At 34.9% G+C, this 23,876-nt stretch overlaps 1 protein-coding gene across 6 annotated transcripts in view; it reads right to left on the bottom strand.

The window, feature by feature from the left end:
• LRBA (LPS responsive beige-like anchor protein) overlaps nt 1-23,876 on the bottom strand; it is a 518,726-nt gene that overhangs the window by 105,217 nt on the left and 389,633 nt on the right. For all 6 annotated transcript variants that reach the window (XM_036424850.2, XM_036424848.2, XM_036424851.2 and 3 more), the window contains one exon: nt 11,344-11,496. In XM_036424850.2, the coding sequence (XP_036280743.1) occupies nt 11,344-11,496 (153 nt within the window). The remainder of the gene's footprint in view (nt 1-11,343; nt 11,497-23,876) is intronic.

Raw genomic sequence — 23,876 nt, forward strand, 5'->3', positions numbered from 1 at the left:
TTTGAAGTGTGTCATTTTGCATTCCCATCAGCAATGTAGGAGAATGCCCATTTTCCCCACAGCCTCGTCAACAGAGTATGCTGGGACTGAAATATATTGGAGTTTAGCCAATCTAAAAGACAGAGATGGAATTTCAGTACAATTTATTTTTCTTTTATTATGAGAGCGGTTGAATATTTTTCTTGTGTTGAAAGGACAGTGACATTTATTTTTCTGTGAATTGTTGCCATTTTTATTAGATTGTCGAGCTCATTTCTCTATAATTTTGTTATTTATAAATGAGGTCCACTAGCCATTTGCCTAAGTTTTAAATCTCAAATGTTTTTATTCAGTTTGTCATTTGTCTTTTGACTTTGCTTCTGATGCACTTTATCATGTGAAAGTTATTATCGGTGTGTAGGTAACCAAAGTGATCAGGTCTTTTCTTCTCATACTTTTAGATTTTGAGGTATCGCTGCAAAAGTTTTCCCCACTTTCAGGTTATACAGAAATTCATTAATATTTTCTCCTACCACTGGTTTCACTTTTTCACATTTAGGTATATGATCCTTGGTTTTGTAAAACAGATAATTTTTTTTTCCATATGGCTAGCACATACTATTTATTATAAAGTCTACCTTTCCCCACTGCTTTGAAGTTGGATGGGAGTTTATATCCCTTCTTCCCCCAGTCAACACTGAGCCACTAGGATAGGGCAAAATAGATACCCAACAAATAGTTGATGATTAAATAAATGAATAAAAGAACATCATTTATTAACTGTACCTCAGGAAATTCTGATGAAGGTAGTGTTTTCCATGAACCACAAATATATACTACTGTACTTAGTGTAAAGGATACAGTTTACATCTAAAACCAAAAATATACATTCAAAACAGCACAGGAGTTCCACTGGGTAAGGAGAATAATGGGCCGGGAGTCACATGTGTACATATTGAGAATGGGTTGCAAGAAGGTCATAGGGTATATGAAGGGGTTTTTATGAAACATTCTAAAGACAAAAGTTTTGAGGAGAGCTGCTTGCAGGCGATTTTTTGTTTTGAGGCAGTGGTGGCGAAAGGGGTGAGGTTGTAAACTTTGTGACATGGTTTGGTTTAAAAAGGAGTAGGCTCAGACTGCAGTGAGCAGAAACAGCATGTGGTGGGCACTGTGGTGAGGAGGAAAGGCATGTGGGATGACGGATTCTATCGATAGAAGCTAAAAGCAGAACTGCTCCAGGCTCCTGTACCAGGAAGAGGTACAAGTCTGGATTCTCCTCCCACACACTTCCAGGTACATCACTACAGGAATGAGCAATTACTGTTACACAATTCTCAACATCATGTGGATGGGATATTACTGGGGAGGAATTTTCTATTATTCTTACAAAATCTTAAACTGTTTTTGTTAGTATGTTTTATTAATGTTTTTATTTTTATTTATTTTTTAAAAATATATTTCATTGATTTTTTTTTTTTTTTTTTTTTTTTTTTACAGAGAGGAAGGGCGAGGGATAGAGAGCTAGAAATATCGATGAGAAAGAAACATTGATCAGCTGCCTCCTGCACACTCCCTACAACCAAGGTACATGCCCTTGACTGGAATTGAATCTGGGACCCTTGAGTCCGCAGGCCAATGCTCTATTCATTGAGCCAAACCAGTTATGATGTGTTTTTAATGAATATTAAGTAAAGTTAATAGGAAAGCATAGAGTTACTCCAAAAGAACCACATAATTTGTATATTTCTTTCCAACATAAATGTAATATACCTGGAAAACAATATATCATTTCACCTTATTTTGCTTGTATATAGCACAGTAATATGTCACTAAACAAAATGTAGTTTCCATTTCATGTATCCACAGTTCAGATCTCAGGTGTTTAGAGAATCTAGAACTTGACAAAAAACTCAAAGCATCAAAAGACATGAATAAAATAAGCACAAAACTTAGGAAGTGTAATGGTGGCAGTCACTGTTATCCCTCGGGCTTTTACCTTGTTGTCTATGCATAAAATAACAAAATAGACCTAAAGAAGATGAAAACCCTGACAGAGAAAAGTGACAGCTGACACAAGAACTCTAAAATGCTGACAGAAAGGCTAAAAAGAAAAGGGTGGTGGGGGGCACACGAAGGAATGTATGTCATTTTTGGCTGGAGAACAGAAACAACAAGCTCTATATAGCTCAATAATTTTCAGGACAAGATGGAAAATATCTGAATATTTAACCATGAGAATTGGAGAAAAAGGCTATTAGACTTCTGAATTCTCTACTTAAGAGATAAAGAAGTATATAATTCATTTCACAAAAGGATTTTATTTTCTAGGAAAATAATGGAAAAACACTGTTATTTAAAAGTATGAACTTCATTTCAATGGAATTTTTTCTGTATGGGACTATCCCGTGCCTATAGATCCTGACATCTGAGGCACTCTTGTACTCATTGTAGAATGATTCCATATGTAAGAGCAGTAATTGAAGTTAGTAGGTATCTTTTCTCCTTTGTTAACTTATACTTTAAAAGACACAAGATTCTACAAAACAGTAGTTATGATACTGAATAGTGGGCTTACAACATACGTGGATATAATATATATGACAACAGCACAAAGCAGGAGGAAATGAAAATGAGCTGGAACAAAGTCAATATATTTTACTGGAATTAAACTAGTATTAATGTGAAGTAGACTGAGATACTTGAATTAAATTGAAGTAATTAAGATGCACTAAGAAAATAACTTAAAATTTTTTAATGAAATGTAATAGTAGACCAGAATATCTATTTAATATAAAAAATATAGAGGAGGAATAGAAAAACAAAAACAAAAAAAAAACACCTAGGACTAGAGAACATAATTAGCAAAAATGGTAGATATGAATCCAACCACATTAAATAGCAGGGAATATCAGACTGGGTATTTATGATCCAAATATGCTATCTACAGAAGAACTTCTTTTGAATTAAAAGACAAAATGGGTTGGAGGTAAAATAATGAGAAAATATATGCAATGCAAACAGTATCTGTATGAGAGTTGGATTGACTGTGCTAATATCAGGCAAAATAGACTGAATGAAACATTACTAGAAACAGAGACAAATTATGATGAAAAAATATTCATTGGGAAAATATGACAATTCTAAACATATGTATACAGTGACAGGCTGACAAATGACCCCCATCACAAAAAAAGATACTATGTCCCAGTCTGAACTGTGAGAGAATAAATTTATGTGGTTTTAAGCTACCACATTTTTGTTAATTCATTATAGCAGCCATAGGAAACTAATACACACATTCAACAGCAGGGCTTAGAAATACACCAAGAACAAACTGACAGAGCTAACAATATTTGGGGATTTCAACATCCCGTTAACAAAAATGCATAGAGAGACAGAAATTCAGCAAATATATAGAAGACTTGAACACAATAAACCAAATTGATCAACTGGCATCTTTAGAACATTCAACAAGAGCAAAATACTCATTCTTCTTAAGAGCAAATGGAGACTTCTACATGTCCTAGGTCATAAAACAAGTCCTCATACTTTTTTACTTAATCCTCACCCAAGGTTATGTTTTGATTTTGCGAGAAAGAGACAGGAGGGGAGAAAGAAAGAAACAGCGATTATGTGTCCCAACTGGGCATGGAACCTGCAACCTAGATATGTGCCCTGACCAGAAACTGAAACTGCAAGCTTTTCCGTGTACAGGACAATGTCTCAACCAACTGAGTCACCGGCCAGGGCAAGTCTCAGTACATTTAAAACAACAAAGGTCACACAAAGAATATCCTCCAATCACAATAAAATTAAATAAAAAACGAAAAACAGAAACATAAAATATGAATAAATGTATAACAACTAAAGAATTGATTGGTAATTTAAAATCTTCCCACAAAGGAAATCCCATATCCAGATGGCTTACGTGGTGAGTATGACCAAATATTTAAAGAAGAAATAATGCTAATCTTTCACAAAGTCTTTAAAAGAATAGAGGAAGTGGGAACACTACTACATCGCATCCTATGAGACCAATATTATCCTGATATTGAAGTCAGACACTCCTTAGCATAGATGAAAAATCCTCAAAAGTAATAATTTCTCAATAAAATAATAAACAAAAATTCCAATATACATCAAGAGAATATACCATCCAAGTGTGATATATTCAAGAAAATACAAGATTGATCTAACATCCCAAAGTCAATTAATGTAATAATCATACTTTACTTTCTGTTTCCTGTTTAGAAAACTGTTCTCTATTCCAAGATCATAAAGAAATTCCCCTGCATTATCTTCTAAAAGTTTTTCCCTTATATTTAAAGCTTTAGTATACTGTCACTTGTTTCTATATTGATATTGTTGTTATAGGTTAAACCGTGTCCCCAAAATTCAACTGTTGAAATCTTAACTTGCAAGTAACACATATGACCTAATTTGGAAATGGGCTAATTATATATGTCATTATTTACTTTAAGGTGAGGTCATACTGGAGTAGAGTATGATCCTCATCCAATATGACTGGTGTCCTTATAGAAAGGGGAAATGTGGACACAGACAGGACACAGAGGGAGAAGGGTGTGAGGAGACACAGGGAGAAGACAGGTGCCAGATGCACACAGCCCAGACAGATTCTTCCTTCACAGGCCTCAGAAGGAATAACCCTGCTGAACTCCAATTTCTGACTTCCAGCCTCCAGAACTGGGAGACAATAAGTCTCTCTGTTGATTAAGCCACCAGTTTGTGGTACTTTGTTTTGACAGCCCTAGGAAATGAATACAACAATTATTTATCTCAGCACCTACATTGAAAAGTCCTGCCTTCCCCCACAGATCTGAAATATCAGCTCTACAACAGATGAAGTTTATTCATGTCTTGGTCTGTTTGTGGGATCTCTGCTCACTTCAATTTCTCCTAATTTCCCCCAATTACTGCAGCTTTATAATAATTCTATATATATATATATATATATATATATATATATATTAAGAATCCCTCTGAAACCTGTTCCTGCTCTCAGATGGGGTCTAGACTATAATTGGCACTTTGCTCATTCATAATATATTTTTTTCATATTGCAACAAAACAAACCTGCTGGGATTTGAATTGGTTTTTATTTTGAATTTATAAATAAATTTGTAGAGAATTAAGAACTTATCAACATGGGACACTCCACTTATTTAGATGTTATTTCTGAACTACAAATTTCTCAGTAATACATGTCAGGACTAAAAACAAACCAAACAATAGTATTTGAGAATTTTTTCAAACATCATTCAAATGTGCCCTCATTCTCCAGGGATTCAGATCCAATCACTGGAAGGAATGGGGAGGGCAGAGGGAGTGATAAGTCCAGAGTAGAGAATAATTAGTACCAACTGAAGCTACCATGGCTATATACATTCTTGGCCACATCATTATCAATGTAGAAAAGGAAAAGACAACTGGAAAAGGAGCAATATGAAAAGAAAAAAAAAGTTAGCTTTCAGCAAACTATACATACATGTATATGTATATGTATTTGTATATAATAAATATGCTAATTAACCAGGACACCATAACGGGTCTACAAAACAGGAGGGGGTTCCACATTCAGCATCAGGGGCGGGGCCGCAGGGGCCTGTGTTCCAGCACTGCGGGCGGCATGGTGGGTGGGGGGCGGGCATAGTCAGCAGTGGCCAAGGCTGCTTCAAGGGCCAGAGTAGACAGCAGGGCCGGACCAGCAGCAGCTGTGGCTGCTGAGGGGTCTGGGGAGCGAGGCAGGGCTTGATCAGTGACTCGAGGGTGGGTGGCGCCGCACAATTTCAAATTTTGCGCTGGGCTCCTAGTAGATATATATATTGCCTATTCAGCTCTCTTAAGAAACAGGCTTTTAAATGACATTTACCAGGAAATGGAAACAAGGATGTGAATAAAGGTCAAAAAAAGTACAACCCTTTTCAAATCTCAATCAAACCTCTCAACCTTACAGTGTTTCTAACCACGGTAATTTGGAACATAAGATGCCACTAGAAATAATCTAATGCTACATCATTACAGACTTAGCCATCTCAAGTTTTAGGTCTTGCTATTGGCACATACAGCACTTTTTGATCAACATGAGATTCTTGTGTCAACTATGCTGTCATCACTTGAGAATTGTAAATTTTCCATTCAAATGAAAAGGTTAGAAATGATTGACCCAGTTCTTTCAGATATAAGATCTGTAAACAGATTTTTACTTAGTAATAGGTAGGAAAAAAACAAGGATAGTAGAGAAACAAAATCTAGAAAATTTTGTTTTCTCTCAGACAAAAAGACTTTTAAAAAAATCATTGCTGCCGAAACCGGTTTGGCTCAGGGGATAGAGCATCAGCCTGCAGACTGAGGGGTCCCGGGTTTGATTCTGGTCAAGGGCGTGTTCCTTGGTTGTGGGCACATCCCTGGTAGGGGGTGGTGTGCAAGAGGCAGATGGATGATTCTCTCTCATAGATGTTTCTAACTCTATCCCTCTCTTCCTCTCTGTAAAACATCAATAAAATATATTTTTTTAAAATTAAAAAAAGATTTCTTACTCCTTAAATATGTTTTTTTTTAAAGCATTGCTTTTAGTTTATCCATATATCATCTGGAAATGAGATAACATACTCATTTTATTTTTCTTTACTTCCTCATGTAAAGTAACTACTCATGTCCCCATTATGAAATGGTAGAGAAGACAAAAGCTACAAAAACAAATGTGATTCTAACTAGAAAACTCAGGTCAATTAATCATTTGACGCCTTCCTTTATTAGATTCCTGCCACCTCTCGGCCCTGAGAAGTTTTCTATGTCAACAGCCTAAGCTATCAAAGAGGAAGAAACCTCCAGAAGAGGAGTGATATAGGCTGTCTGTTCCCTGGGTCTTACAGGGCTGGTACATAGACAGTCAATACCTGTTAAATGAATGAGTTACCTTTATTAAAATTTAAATAAACTATATATCCTTCAGCTAAAGTAAAATGCTCCATTTCATCAACTTTTATAAATAGACCTATCATTCTGCGCAGAGTATGATTTTCTTTTTCTCTCATTCCACTTAAACTCTGAGGGTTATAAGAGGCAGCATAATATAGGTCTGTAATATCAACATTATATTGTAAGAGATATATGATGAGTGGTCTGAACGCATATATTTTTATATTATTTGAAAGTATGAAAGCCTGTTTCTCATTTATTTTCCTGAAGCAGAATAAAAAAAAAATGTTTTTTTGTCCAGGTAATATTAAGTAACACAGACCAATCTTTAGGGTCTAAAGACTACTTTGATTTTACCGAGGTTCCAACTCTTCAGAACAAAGAAAATGTAATTTATTTACCAAAAAGACTAATCAGACATAGGTGAGTTTTCCTTCTAAAATACACAGGATATTATCTTCTGTGCATAAATACAACACTTGAGCTATCTGCCAATCCTGCGTTTAGATCTGCATTACTCACAGGAAGCTCCGAGGATTTAAATGGCTAGGTATGGCCCTATAACATAAACAGAAAATGTAGCATTACCAGTCCACCATGGAAATCATGTTCCTAAAAATGTCCTATCCCCTTGAATTAATATTTGGGCAACCAAATACTTAAAAAAGATGTGCTGGATATCTTAAAATGAGACTGTCGGTTAATTAATTCAGTGATCCCCTGCTACCAGCAGAGTGCTGTACAAACTGTTATTATTCACTGTCCTATAGATCATCTGTTCTTGGTGCTGGTTTGTTCCAGGAAGAGAGACAGCTGCAACACTATATCCCTGTTCAACCTGAGGACCATCTGACTTTAATTGTAACACACAGCTTGATGTGGCTCTGGCTACAAGAAGCCAAAGTATCGTCTGTAATAATCTGGAAAAGCAGAAACCTGCCAACAGAGGGCTGAAAACAGGGACTTGTGCTGTCTGGCTGCCTGACGGGCTGCAGGAAATATGATTAATGAGTAAGGTATAATGATATCAGGAACCCGATTAGCACCACAAAAAGGTCACAGATCAAAGTAGTATGCATTTCATGAGCTACAATCATTGCATAAAATCTGTGGACTTGAAGAGGTAAACCAAAAGGAGGGGATAAAACCTTTACGTGATAACATGCTAACAGATACATAAAATACCATACTGATAATTCAGTCACTTATACAAAGTTAACAGGAAATTATGAAATGAAACAATATGGACTGTGCTGTAGGAAAGCTTTGTTCATCATAGGTGTATAATAAATATTTTTGAATGAATTATTAAATTCTTCCATAAAGACATATATAAGTAAAATCAAGTATTCTTCCTAATTATGGATTAAAATGATCAGAGATGTAAATATTCAACTCTAAACTATATTTGCATTTAATTTGCAGTGATTTTTAAAAATATACTCTGCTAAGAATGTATGCTTATTCAAAACCTAAACTATGAAGACATTCCCAACACTTATAGGAAGAGGAATCACTGGGAGAAATGTGTAAGGACTTAATAGGTTACAACAGCTATGCAATTAGCATTGTAAAATACTATTTTGTAGATAACTTCATAGTCATGTCTAAGTTTAAATCATGGGCAGGCAAAACAAAATCTGACTGGAAAACAATGTGGTATGTTGCCCTTCTTTTTTTTCCTGATGCTTTTGGGAAAGGAGCCTCAAATAGATCTGGTTCTTCTGAGAGTAAAGATGAAAAGTACTGTCAGGAGAATGGCTTACCTCAATCTATACAATTACATTTTTTTAAAAGTCAAAATATTGTTGAAAAGCTTTTTAATACAATTAATTCAATGTCTCTGCCTCTTAGACCTCTTTTAAAGCAAAGTAAACATACTAACAAACTTTTTTGTACTTTAAATGATACTAAATATGGTTATGATTAATAGAGAATTGGCATCCTTGAGACTTACAAGTATAAATCATATTTGAGAAAAAAACATTCCAATAAGGAAATGATATGATTTTCATTATTTTCTTAAAAATTTATTCCAGATTTAAGATGATTATTTATACTTGGCAAATATTACATAAATGTTATTTTATACCTACCTAATGGTAAAAACATGCTTTTAATTGGCGATTCCAAAGGAACCATTGAAAAATGAAAAAGACAAGTCACAGATGGAAGAAAAGTATTTAGAAAAGATATGTTGAATAAAGGGCTTTTCTGGAGAATAAAGATCTCTTAAAATTAAATAATAAAAAGATAAAGAGCTTAATTGAAAAATAGGCAAAAAATGTTCACAGAACATAGGTGAGTAGAAAATAAGTTGGTAAAAAGGTTCAACACCATTAGTCATTTGCGAGTAGAAAATTAAAGTGAGATGTCTTCCAGAATGGCTAAAATAAATAAAACTGACAATACCAAGTCTTGGCAAGGTTATGGAAAACTGGAAATTTACACATTAATGGTGGGAATGCAAAATGGTAAACGTTTTCTTATCCTATGACCCAGCAATTAAGCTCCTAGGAATCAGAGAAATGAAAACAGATGGCCACTTTAAGACATATACAGATATTCAAAATAGCCTCAAACTGGACAAAACACAATGTCTACAAACTGTTAACAGGTAAACAAAATCTATTGTATCTTTACAATAAAATTCTATGCAGCAATACAATAAAATTAACGATCAATATATGCAGCCACATGGATGAATCTCAAAAACATCATGCTAAGGGACAGAAGCCAGGCACAAAAAGACAACATATTGCATGATTCCATTTATATAAAATTTCTAGAAAAAGCAAAATATAGAGACAGAATCAGTGGTTGCCTGGGACAAGGAGTGGGAGCAGAGATAGACTGCAAACAGGTACCAGGAAGTGATGCAAATGTACTAAAGCTGGTCACAAACTGTATAAATTTACTAAAACCAAATGAATTTGTGTACGTTTAAAACAGAGAGTTTTATGGTATGTAAATTATGCCTCAATCAATGTGTTTTTAAAGGACAATCTCTCTCTCCCTCCCTCCCTCCCTCTCCCTCTCTCTCTCTCTCTCTCTCTCTCTCTCTCTCTCTCTCTCTCTCTCTCTCTCTCTCTCTCTCTCTCTCTCACACACACACACACACACACACACACACACAAAACACACCACACAACAAACTGTAAAATGACTATACGTTCTATTGACTTCTATGTGCCTGAGAAACAAAATCACACAACTATAGACAACTGTCACATTTAAAATCTGACTTCTCTTTTATATATTTCAAATTAAGTTTTGTCTTTTGCTGTCATTTTAATAATTTAATGAGAATCTTTAAAACTGCGTGAGATGGGAGTATAATGCAACATGTACCTTAAGACTGTGATAGAAAAAAATTTAAGGAAAAAAAAGACTAATATAATAATATTCGGTACTATTTTCTGAGTGCCTACTATAAGCCAGAGACTATTTTAGATATTTTACAGACACAATTAGAATTTTATAATCATAATTTCAAAATTACAAAAGAGGAAACCAAGGCTCAGAAAGACTAAATTCCCTAAGATCCCATAATTAGCAAAGTGATTTATCCAGGATTAAGAAAACTGGTCTAACTTCAAAGCCTATGTTCTTTCCACTCTCACTGCATAGCTCTTAGTATATATGTATCAAGTGAAATTTCAGAAAGAATGAGATTACAATTAGGATCTGAAAGACAGGATTAAAATATAGTTGTTGGTATAAAAAGTAAGAAATGCCTCCTAAAGAACTAGAATCCAATAATTTTTCTTGTTTAAATGTAATTTAGATATCATCTTTAATATGGAGTATAAAATATTACTTTTAAACACTAAGTTTAAAGCTCCCTGCTACTAAACGTTTATGAAAATTAAAGGCAAAAAGGAAAAGTCATATTACTTTTTTGTAAAACAGCTAACCCGTATGATAGCACATTACAGAGTCCACTAGGGAAGATTCTGATGAATTTTTATAAGCACAATAATTAATATGCTCTTAAGTGTTCCTATTCTAAATATCACATGGAGAGTTTCTTCAAAAGACAGAGATGGGATATAATTTGAATATCATTTCCATTACCAAAATGTGCAATGGCCTCCTAAACTGGAACACAGAATTATGGTCTGCTGGTACAGGATGTCAACATGGGAAAAAGCAGTTTAACTTACAATTTAGGCTTATAATTTTGAATTATCACATACATATAAAAGTAACCTAAATTCTGTATAAGACAATACCTTTCATGTCAATAAAATTTTACCAAGTTTATATGAAGATTCATGAACTATTATGTCACTTTCAGTTATCCTTCATCATCTCCAGTTTTGTCCAGAAGATCAAGGGTTAATGATTATACCAACACATGAAAGATACTTTGAGAAAAGAAAGGCTCATGACAGACAGAGAGGTAAATGATTACTATCTTACCAATCTGTTTATGCGAACAAATTCTTCTGAGGTTTTGGCCCAAGGAGGAAGTTCAACATCAGACACTACTGTCCCATCATCCATCACTCCAAGATTATAATCATTGAAGTTGACAAACATCTCAGGGAGATAATAAAATTCAGGGATCAACTCCTGTTAAAAATAAAAGATAATGTCATATAAATTACAGAATATTGATTAGATATTCATAAAAGGGCCTAATTACTTTCTGCAGTGAAGGAAAACAAAATAAATGTTTTCCTCTTTACATACTACAGCCCTATCACAAAGCTTCTATTACTGTAGACAGATCCCACCCAATCAAATTTAAATAACCTCTTACTGATTGGTTCTATGCTTTCCTTCAGGACAAATAAGCTCAAAATTCTTAAATACCAACATGTGAGTTATTAATATTGAGGTTTGACAAGATATTAACAGAGATTAACATGCTGTATCTATAACAACTTAAACTAGATAGTTTGAGATATTTGGAATTTTTGTCACTGCCTTGATCCCTTAATTAACTAGGGAGATATTTATTACATTTTTTATGTTCAACAATATATTATGTTCAAATTTCAAGACATTCAGATTTAGTTTTAAGGTATTAATACTGGTTTAAAAAAATTGAAATTTATAATTAGTCTAGAAAATGACCTGCATAAGAAACTGGGTAAACTAATGAGTTTAATAGGATATTTAATAAGCAGAGAAATGTAGCCAGTTGGGTTTTTAATAAGCCCCATGTATAACTAGTTCTGAGGTCCTATAGATCAGACTTGAAATCCAGTCCTGACATGGGTCAGTGACTCAGTGGTCTTTCAGATACCCCCTCAGGGCCAGCTATGGCAGGCCAGGCTTTCCAAACAGTTGATTAAAATAGGGAGGTCATCAGATTTAGGACAAGGTCAGTATGAACTCGCCAGAGCAAAGGAAAAAGATCCAGCAGGAATTAAGCTATTATCACCTCCATCACCCATGTGAAATGTTGTTTGACTGTGAGTTGTACATCCTTTGTTTACAAGCACAGTAATTAACTAAGCATGGTAGAAATGAGCTTGCCCTCCAAATTCCTGACAACCACTTGGTCATTGGACTTGAAAAACATTTAAACTAAGCAATTTTTAAAAAGTAAGAACCCTGTTAAAATTTCACCATAAATGAAAAGATAAAATAGCCACCCCAAATTTTAAGATTCTCATCTCCAAAAATGATACATGCAAGTCTAATTGACAAAAGGAGGAGAGACATATCAGTGTTATTTTATACAGCAAAAAGCTATAGTCAATTTGAGCTAATGTTTGTTGCATGAGTCAGGTACTAAAATAAATTCTTAATAAAATGTATTATATTTAATCTTCATAGTAACTATACAAAGTAATGTAGGATCTTCATTTTAAAAATGAATTAAGGGTCAAAGAGGTAAGTAATTTTGCTAAAACTTACACAGCTGTTTTATGATATATTTTAAACTTAGATCAAGAGTTATCTATCTGTAAAGCCTGTGTCTTTAATCAGTAAATGACATGGGTTCTACAATACTTATACAGTATCCACAACGCTAATCATTTAAAATATGTGTATGACATATATTCTAAATTATTTTTAAAAGCAAACATAAATTTTTCATTCTTTTATGATACACAGATGTTCTCCTGAAAAAAACAAAGATATAGTGCATACATGTAAAATGTATATATACTACAAATATAGCACTTATTATTTAATAAAATTAATCAAACCAGGAAGAAATTTTAAAATATGCTATAATTATTTATGCAAATATGAAGGAAAGCCACTTTATAACTATCTATTAACTAGTGGCCCAGTGCATGAAATTCATGCACATTATAAGGAAACTAATTAGAAGAAATATTTTAATATTGCTATATTGCCCTTTGGCTATAATAGCAGTGTCAGAGATGAAAGAAAATTAGTAAAATATATATGAAAATCTCCCTCCTGTCAGAGTCTGGGGCACATCGTGGGACCTAGAGTCAAGTCCTGCCCACCACCCACATGTGCTTCAAAAACACAGGAGACCCAGACCCAGCCAACCCCACCTCCAAGGCCTTCCAGGCAGGGGCCGCAACCTCAGGTCCCCAGTCAAGCTCTGCCAGGTGGGGGGTGCGGCTTCGGGTCCCCTGGCCCGGTGCTGGGGTTGGGGCACAGCCTGAGTCCCCTGTCAAGCCCCACAGGGTGGGGGCACTCGGCCTGAGGTCCCTCGCCCAGGCCAGGTACCATGCAGCCTCAGGTCCCTGCTGTTTGGTCCTGACCTTACTGCATTCTGGCTAATTTGCATATTCCTCTATTATATCTATACTAATAAAAGAGAAACATGCAAATTGACTGTACTTTTGCTATGCCCACCAGCCAATCAGGAGTGAGTATGCAAATCAACCCAACAAAGATGGTGATGGCCCTGGTCCCCAGAGGCTCTGGGCCTCTGGGCAGCACACATGCAGGCTCAGTGTGGCCAGGCAGGGCGGGACACCTGCTCTGAGGGGGAGGGCAGAGGCAGAGGGAGCTGTAGGAGTGCCGTTCCACCAGGAGCAAAGACTAAAGGTAGTGGCCAGAGTGAAGGCCTGAGTCCCAGGTGCCAGAGGAAAACCAGTGCCAACAGTCAGGGGTAGGAAGACCTGTTGCATGAATCTCTTCATTTTATGAATCTCTTCATGCAACAGGCCCTTATTAGACAGATAATTTGCTGAAGTATGCATTCAATATATTCCAACTTAGACAAACTTACCAAAATGTCTTATTTTTAATTCCCTATTATAATATGAAAGATGACTATGTCTACCTTGTATATTAAAAAACAAAAGCAGTTATTTTGGTACTTAATTCTTCCCATTTCAATAATATCCACTCACCCATCCCCACCCCCAAACACTAACAAATGGAGGTTGTGCTTCTTCGCATACTAAATATAAGTTTACTTAACTAGAAATTAAATGGAGAAAATATAGACATAAAACACATTAGAAAATTTTCACAGATGATATGAAGAAAGCACTTTTAAGCCTTAATGAACCATATTAAATTTTCAGTTATATAATTTCTAACATGGAAGGAGGGAATAGAAAATCATCAATTTCCATAATTACCACAGATTTTATTTGAGGTTTCCTACTAAAGATATCCTATTCATTTTGTAAAAGATATTTCAAAATTAAAATTTTAAATCTTAATAATTAAAATTAAAAAACATTTCACTTGAAATTTATTATTTGTTCTGGCCTCTTAATTTTGACCTCTGACCCCTATATCCATCCATTTCAATAGGGAAATCAGGGATTTCCAGAACTTCTGCATGGTCCAGAGCAGAGTCTCCTGAAGACACCCTCTTTTTCTCTTTTATGAAATTCTAAACAAGCAGATTATGTAAGTTGTCCAGGACAAGTAGTGTCAAAGTTAGTGTTTTTAAAAAGAAGCCAAAGAAGAAAGAGAAGATATCCCTAAGATTAGGGAAGCAAATCTGTAATCAGCTTTCTTTCAGCCTGAGGGAGAGGAGAAGGATGGAGTTAGGCTGGATCCCAGGGGATGGAGAGCTGTGATGGGGGTCACTAATTGCTCATTTGGAGTTTCCATATGAACTAGAAAAAGGCAAGCCTTCTGGTAAAAAGGCAGCCCCATGGGAACTCAGGTTGGTAAGTAGAGAACTGGATTTCTGTTCTTCTTCCCTTCAGTCAAGAACCCTTGCATGGAAAGCAAACTGTTGAACTGTACACGGTGACCATATGAGTGTATACATAGGGATTCCTTGGTTCCAGGATTTTTGGCATCAGCAAATATTGATTAATCCGAGCTTGGTATAACAGCAGAGCTGTATGCTTAAAAAAAAAAAAAAAAACCAAAAAAAAAACCAAACCATGCCTTAGCACATGTGTCAAACACAAGGCCCGCGGGCCAAATCCGTCCCGCCAGGCCTTGCAATGTGGCCCACACCGCGCTGTCATCACTGCACTCCGCTGCGTTTCCATCACAATGACAGTTTATGACTGTTCAGTAAACCATTCGGCCCGCGATTTAGGCTGGATTTTAGATTTTGGCCCCTTCTCTGATTGAGTTCGATACCCCTACCTTAGAGAGTGAGAATATGACAGAAGGGAATTAAGATGTGAAGGCCAACGCCTGGATCTCATTTAAGTCTTGGGAAAAGGAGGCTTCTGCCCTACCCCTTTAATGACTGTGGAATGAATGTATATATAGATACTTTGAAAAATATTTGAATTCAAATTGGAACATGTCTTGTTTACCTGAACTTGTGGTTGTGAATTTATATATATTTCAATGATAAAAAGCTACCAATGTATTCAATGATAATTATTTCTAGAAAACAAAATGGTAAGAAGAATTAAGTATGGGCAGAAATGCAAATAGAATATGTTGCTTTTGATTGAAAAATAAAACTTTTAAGAAGTTCCTATTAAAATATTTTTTTAAGCCTTGGGTAGATGTAAAATATCATTATCACACACACACACACACACACACACACACAAAAAAAAAAACCAAAAACACAAACAAACAAACAAACAAAAAAAACCACACACACACACATTTATTTTGTTTTTACTCTTTGCAGACAACTATGGTAGGGTCTGGGATGTGGACCTGTTAGGGCCTTCTCTCTTACAGATCACATTTAAATTGCCAAGAAAGAGTGAAACATTATATTCATTAAGAGGAAATTAGTTATAGAATGAATAATACTCTAGAAATTCAAAAAAGAAAATGATGTCTAAAAGTTGGAATGGTCAGAGTAAGCCTTAGGCAAGGAACATAATACATTGTATTCCTCTAATCCAACACTCATCAAACTGTATTCTGTTTGCTTGTATCTCCCTCTAAATTGAAGGCTCCATGAAATTGAGGACTTTACATATTTCGTTGATCACTATACCTCCAAAGCCTAGACACTGAATCTAACACATTATCAAAATCAGTGAAAATCTGTTGACTGAATGACTGAAAAATGATATTTAAACTCAATGATAAATAATCAGAGGGGAAAAAATTACAACAGTTCTATCAAGGGGAATATTTTTTTTAAAAAAGGTATAGAGATTACAATATGCATATCATTGTGTCCAGTGATCAATTAAGAAGTATCTCAATGGTTTAGAGAAGACTACATAAACAAAGTGGGAAATAAGTTGGAGACATAGATAAGGTCAAAGCATGGAAAGCCTGAATGCCAGGATACAAAGTTTAGCTTATTCTCCATAAGAAATTTTTTTTGCCATAAGGGAATTTAAAAAATGAACCTGAATTTAAAATGTTTCCAATATATTCTGAAGATAAAGAAGTAGTATAAAGGACATCATAATATAAGCACAAAATTAAGTTAAAAAAAATGAGCATATATGCTTAAAACATATTAAACCTCATTATAAGGAAATCTGCATGAATAAATCAGTTGATGGGAGTTGAATATCCTCTTAATGTAAAATAAACATGCTGAATTAAACTGAGGTACACAAACATGGACAAAAAAAATATATAGGCAATATGCATGACAATGACATTCAAGTTATACAGCAGAATTTCATCTTAATCCTGAATGCATCTTTCTAAGAAACATGACTCACTATTACTGAATATTACAGTTTTAAAATTATCTCCTTTGACAGATGAAATTTAGTAACAGAGTCAAAGATTAAGTCTTTCTAAGACTTCTAATGTATACTTACAAAGTGAAGTATGTTTTATATTCATCAGAACAGAACATTCAGTTCTGGATAAAAAACACATGTTCAGCAATTCTTTAAAACATCAGTGGAAAATGATAAGTAAACAACACTGACAGAAGACAGAGATATTTACAATTCACATTTTCTCCTGACTTGCTGACAATGATTTTAATCTCTATCACTTAATTAGGCAGATGGGTCTTAGAGGCAGGTAACATGGTCAAAATGTATTGTATCATCTCCTAAAATAAAAATTTGAAAGGTTCAACGAAAGGTTATACCACAGTTCAGGATAAGCCCATTGCTTTGATCACAAATCCCAAGGCTTTCATGGAATAATGACAAGAATTGGTTGTGACCACACATATGCTTTAGTTTTCTGTATTAAGGTAGGATCCCCACTGATGTGAATGGCCTCTTCAGAGAGGCTGTATGATTCTCCTGCTAACAGTCACCAGTTTTGTCAAATGAACTAAAATCATTACTTCAATAATGCCTAGGTACCTGTAACAAATATAATCTACTAACCTGAAGAAATAATAAATCAAAATCAAAATCAAAATAAAGATGCTATATCACAGCTAAAATTAAATTTTTATTTTATTCTTACTAAACTATGAAATCCTGACAATTCAAATATCAGCATGATTGCAAGGTAACTAATTCAATATACACTGCTTTTGGGACAGTGATAGTAATAAAAATGTGAAAGCAAAATTTTTAGATTTTCACAATTGGAAAAGGATATATTTTATCAAAGAAAAACATTAAACAAAAAAAGGTGAATGAGCAATATTAAAAAAATAATGCATATGCTCTGATACATTTTAACTTTCAAGTATTTTGTTAGCCCACAAATAAAAAACCTTTTTAAAAACTTAGAAATGAATTGTACCTATAAGTCATCTTAAATAAACTGCATATCTGAAAGTTTTCAAATTAATATTTACATTTAGTTTCTCCTTATTTAGCAGATAAAATAACATGGGGGGTTTTTGTGTGTGTGTTTAGTAAAAGAAACATAACAATTTTTAAAATTGGAGAAGGAAAAATAATCCATAACACTTCTAGAAGGATCCTGTAAGTACCATGTGGTTTCAGATATTAGAAACTGTCATTTTTAATGCATTAAATTAAAGAAAAATCATAAATTACTAACCAATAGATAATAGATAATCTATCTCAATCTAATATAGTGAAGACAATAATTGGGTTTGAGTCTTGTCTACTCAAATTACTGGTCACATGCCCTTAAATTAATTCAATTTTTCCTGACCCTAACTCCCCTCAATGCCTACTTCTAAAACACAAGGTTATTGTGAGGTTAATATGAGATAATACAGAAAACTACATGCACATAAGATCTTACTACTATTATTAGCATCATTAATGTGACCTCTGATAAGAACCTCACATTACAGACTCAACTTGCCTGATTCTTAAAGCCAAAAGGACATTTACTGAATTATGCTCATTCATAAAAGCATTTAATGTCATTCTACAGGCATTTAATAAAATTTACTTGTAAAAATTAATGTGTGCACAAAAATATTTGAGACTACATAATTGCTACTAAATAACTATCACATTAAAAACACATTTATTATTTTTTATTAGCAAAGACAGTATGGCTTAACATGTCTCACTTTATGATGAATACTCTCAATATTTTATAGTTCTCTCCTGCTTTCAACACATTTTTCACTTCCATATTTGGCTGGACATTTTCACTCAGCCTTTTGCTATTCCAGGCCCCTATGGTCAAGGAAATTGTAACTTGGGAAGAGAGAATAATCATTAATAATGCAAACATCAGGTATGCTGTAGCTGCCGGAAGAGAAGACATAAATTAAATGCCCACCTTAAATTCTTTCTGAAACGGTTGTAAAATATATACATATTACTATGAGTGCAGGTGAGAAGAGTTAATATTAAGTGTCTATGAACACATTAATGAACAGTCTAAATTTTTAATTGAACAAAAGTATATTCTGATCACCAGTCAAAAAAACGAATCAAAGCTGATGTGTGTACACTTTTATAATTCAGGATGACAGGAACATTTTCTAAGTGCCTTAAAGATTTTTTTCCTGCCTAGCATAAAAAGTTTTAAGTAATCTTTATCAAAGAACAAAAACAAAATAACTCATTGTAGACATAAATGCACAAAGTTCAATGTTAAAAAAAATAGTACTGCAGGTCCTTGGATAATGTTTTTTTGGTTGATGAGATACCATAGGAGTTTAACTGTTGTTTATATCAATTAGCCTATGGCAAAATTTGTTTGTTATATATTTAGCTTAAAGTCACCTTTAAGTGAGGACTTAGTGCACATGAGTACATCATTTAACCTTCTGATACATGAAAAAGAAAAAGATTAAAGAGATGTGGTTAAATTAACAAATCTGCTAGTGAGGCATCCGTGATGTATAAAAAAAAAAAAAAAAAGGATGAACAGATCAACAGTTGTTAGTATAAGTATAAGATAAGTGTTTTACATTTGCTGAGAGAGAGCTGAGACTGCTAGAGCACACTCTAAAGTGGATGTGTAAAAGGGAGAGAGAAGGATGGAAAAATAGAAACTTGGGGGAAGAAAAATAAAAATAAACAATAGAGAGAAAGAAAAGAGGGGAAAGAGAGGGCGGGAGGAGGCAGAAGAAAGGGAGTACATGAGCCAGAAGTGTCCAAGGGATATATGGCAAAGAATGAGTTTAATTTTAGTTTCCTTTAGCATGTCTGAAGAACAGGAAGAATAAATGATAAAAACTAAGAAAATTAAATTACCCAATCATCAAAGTTTAAGGTATATATATATTTTTAAACAAATGCATTAAGAAATGTATTTCCAGCAATTACCTTTAACTGTAGCTAAACACTTTCTTAAAGATGGCTATAATGCTGATGCTATCAGCGTCCACGGAATATATTATGGTAGGCAGTGTACTCATAGGGGATAAGGAAGCTAACTCAAATTATAGACCCCTGGGATTTTGGAGGTAGAAGAGGGCAAGTCAAAGGTCTCATGTTTTACAAATCTCACAAGACACAAATAAAACTATTCTATGATCATATCCATTTTGTAGTCCTTAATAAACACATGGGCACTTAAAACTTTTAAGGGTTGGTTTTTAAAGCTAAAACTAATTATCATAATATTACTGATGGGCTTTTATTTAAAAATATTTAGTAAAAACTTAGGGTTTAATTGCATTCCATTTACTTAATTATAAGTATTAAATATGCTGTACTGAGCTTACCAATTTCATAACTTAATATAAATTTTATATTCATCACTAACAATCCAAAATGAATTTTAAGATAGGTTTTTAAATTGAATATCTAATGCCAAATCCAGTTTGGCTCAGTGGATAGGTCTGCGGACTAAAGGGTCCCAGGTTCGATTCTGGTCATTGGTTGGGGGTACATCCCCGATAGGGGGTGTGCAGGAGGCAGCTGGTCAATGTTTCTCTCTCATCAATGTTTCTAGCTTTCTATCCCTCTCTCTTACTCTCTGTTAAATATCAATAAAATATATTTTTTAAATTGAATATCTAAGATATGGCCAGTGACAAGATATCCACATGGAATTCTTTCGTAAATTGGTAACAGTAAAAACTCTGTCTTTCTGTGTCAGCAGATGACAGTGAGCGTTCAGTTTTCTTATGGCCAGAAAAGCCTTTCCTGAAAGATGGGCTGTCAGAAGCCCATTCCCTGTGGAGCACACAGTCACGTGGGTTTGCTGTGCCCTTCTGACCAGGGTGGCCATGCTCTTCTTTTTCCTCTAGTGCCCTCTCTCTTTTCCCCAGGCTCTGTCACCGACTTCACTTCTTTGGACAACTTTAAAACTACTCCTTCTTTCATTTCATTAAACCAATGTTTGCTGATTTATAACTAACTGCAAGGCATGTTCTAAATGCCGAGGTTATAAAGTGGATAAAATTAAAACGTCTTCACTTCCATAAACCCTTAGTGATGGAGACATGAAATAAATAAACCATTACATGTGTATCATGTCAAAGAGTGAAAGTACTGTGTAAACAATAAAACAAGGTAAGGGGACAGGGAATGATTTTAGAGAGGGAGTTTAGTGTAAGTCCACTCTGGGGAGGTGACATCTAGGAAAAGTGGTTCAAGCATAGAGAACATTCTATTCAATGCCACTCAAACAGGAGTGCACATGGCACTTTTGAAGAGGAACAACAACAAAGGCAAGAGGCTGCAGTAGAGGAAGAATGTGAGAGGCAACCAGATACATGGACCTCAAGGCTATAGTAAGTACCTGAGTTAGGCAGAAACCTGTTTGGCACAATGGATAAAGCGTCAGCCTGTGGACAGAAAGGTCCTGAGTTCGATTCTGGTCAAGGACATGTACCTTGGTTGTGGGTACATCCCCAGTAGGGGGTGTGTAGGAGGCAGCTGGTCGATGACTCTCATCAATGTTTCTAACTCTCTATCCCTCTATCTTCCTCTCTGTAAAAAATCAATAAAATATATTAAAAAAAGAAAAAAAAGAACCTGAGTTAGGTTCCATCAGATGAGCCATCATAGGAGATTTACCAGAGGAATATGACCTGATTTATAAAGCAATAAGATTATTCTTGTTATGCCTTATGGAGAAATCACCATATGGGAAACAGCCCTAGGGATGGATGTGGTGATAACTGGTCCGATTCTGCATACATTCTGAAGGGTGAGAAGCTAGGCAGTGGTGTGTGAATGAAAGGAAGAAACCAAAGACTCTAAGCTTTCTAAAGGTCTGAACAAACTCAGTGAATGGTATTGTCTTTTAGTGAGATGGCAAACACTGAGGGAAGAGAGGGCATTAAAAAAAAATACCCAAGCTAGATGTATAAATCTAGATTTCAGGAAGAGCCATGAGATAAGGGACAATCTCTAGGGAGCCAGGGTTCATATAGAAGAGATTCAAAGCCCTAAGGTTCTCTAGTTATTTAGGGTCTGAAAAAAAGATAATCCAGTAGACTTAGAAAATAAATAAAAGGGTAGCTAGGATCCCTCACTGGTTTGGCTCAGTGGAAGGGCATCAGCATGTGAACTGAAAGGTCCTGGTTTTGATTCCAGTGAAAGGTACATGCCCAGGTTATAGGCTTGACCCTCAGTAAGGGGGCGTGCAGGGGGTAGCAGATCAATAATTTTTCTCTCATCATTGATGCTTCTATCTTTTCCTTTTTGTCTGAAATCAATAAAAAAATATCTATTTTTTAAAGGTAGTTAGGAGAGAATGGATCCTTATTTAAGAAACGAAGTGAAACAACTGCTAAAGAAAAAATGGATCAATTAATTGTGTCAGTAATGCTGACAGATCAGGGAGATGAGAACTGACAGTGCACACTGGACAACGGGGAAATTGTACATCATCAATGACTCTGACAAGACTGGTTTCAATAAAGTAGTGGGAAGTCAACCAAATGCCATGTCCTGGAGAATTATTTTTAACCTGTCCCTTGAATTCATCCTGTTAGCTAGTTGAATTTAACAGATTGAGGACCAGTAGTTTTATTGCTAACTTTACCCAGTGGCCAGATAAGTTTCTATTAAATGAGTATAAAAACCGTTTTTACATAAATGTTAAAAGCACGCCTTAAAATTAAAACCCAATTGCATTTTGAAGTTATTTATTACATGTTCTTAAAAGCTAATATTTTTTAAAGTTTGATACTTTGTGAAACACTGTGTAATATGAAAACACGAGAATTCTCATGATTCGTCGCAATGTTTTCTAACATCTTTCCTTTTACCTGACTGCAATGGCCTCCTGACATTTCTCTCAGCCTCAAGCTCTCATCCTCTTTCCCCAATCCCTGGACCTACTTTCCGCACTTTGGCCACAGTGCTTTCTTTTATACCAGAGCCAGTTACCAGCAGAGGATAGTAAATGACAGCCCAAGGGCCCAAAGTGACCTGCCACCTATTTTTACAAATAAAATTTTATTGGAACTCATTTGTTTATACATTGTCTGTGTCTACAGTGGGAAACTGCATAGACTTCAAATCAGAAAAGTCAATATCTGTATGTTTACAGAAAAATTTTGCTGAACTAGCCTATAGATTAAGCTAAATATCTTTAGAATATTACCAAGTCCTCAAATTAAACCACAACTGTCTTTCAGTATGTGTTTTATGTTTTCTACATATCAGAGTACATAAGACCAATCAGCAGACCAATAAAGCATTCCCCAAGGTGTAAAGCAGTTACCCTAATTTTATTAATATCCCTTTTCTTGCTTAAAATATTCTTCTACACTTCATCAAAACATCCATTTAATAAACATTTAATTTAGTACCTACGATGTTCCAGGAACTATTTTAAGCTTTAGAAAAAAACTAATGAGCAGAACAGTTCAGAATTTTTGCTTGGTGGAGCTAATGTTCCAATAGCGTAAGACATAATAAACAAACAAACAAATAAATATATGTATGTGAGATGGCAAGTGATATGAAGAAAAATCAAATGAGGAAGTGAGTAAATGTGCCCGAGGTGAGTCATAGATAAATGTAACTTCGAGTAGAGATGACAAACAAGGCCTTTGCTCAAAGGTGACATTGGAGCAAAATCTTAAAAGGTGTGAAGAAATAAATCCATAAGAATTTCTGGAGGAATTCTTCAAGTGAAAGTAAAAGTAAAAGCAAGGGCCCCAAGGTGTATCTAAAGAATACCACAGAGGTCCTGTTGAGCTAGGCCTGAATGAGGAAGGGGCAAACAGTATGAGAGACCAACAGGTAAAAGGATTAAGAGGGGAGAGGAGGCAGTATAGGGTCTTACCTGGTAAGGACTCTAGCTTTTACTCTCATCTGGAAAACCATTTACTAAGATGG

Source organism: Pipistrellus kuhlii, unplaced genomic scaffold (assembly GCF_014108245.1).
Source record: "Pipistrellus kuhlii isolate mPipKuh1 unplaced genomic scaffold, mPipKuh1.p scaffold_m20_p_8, whole genome shotgun sequence".
In the NCBI taxonomy this organism is placed as follows: Eukaryota; Metazoa; Chordata; class Mammalia; order Chiroptera; family Vespertilionidae; genus Pipistrellus; species Pipistrellus kuhlii.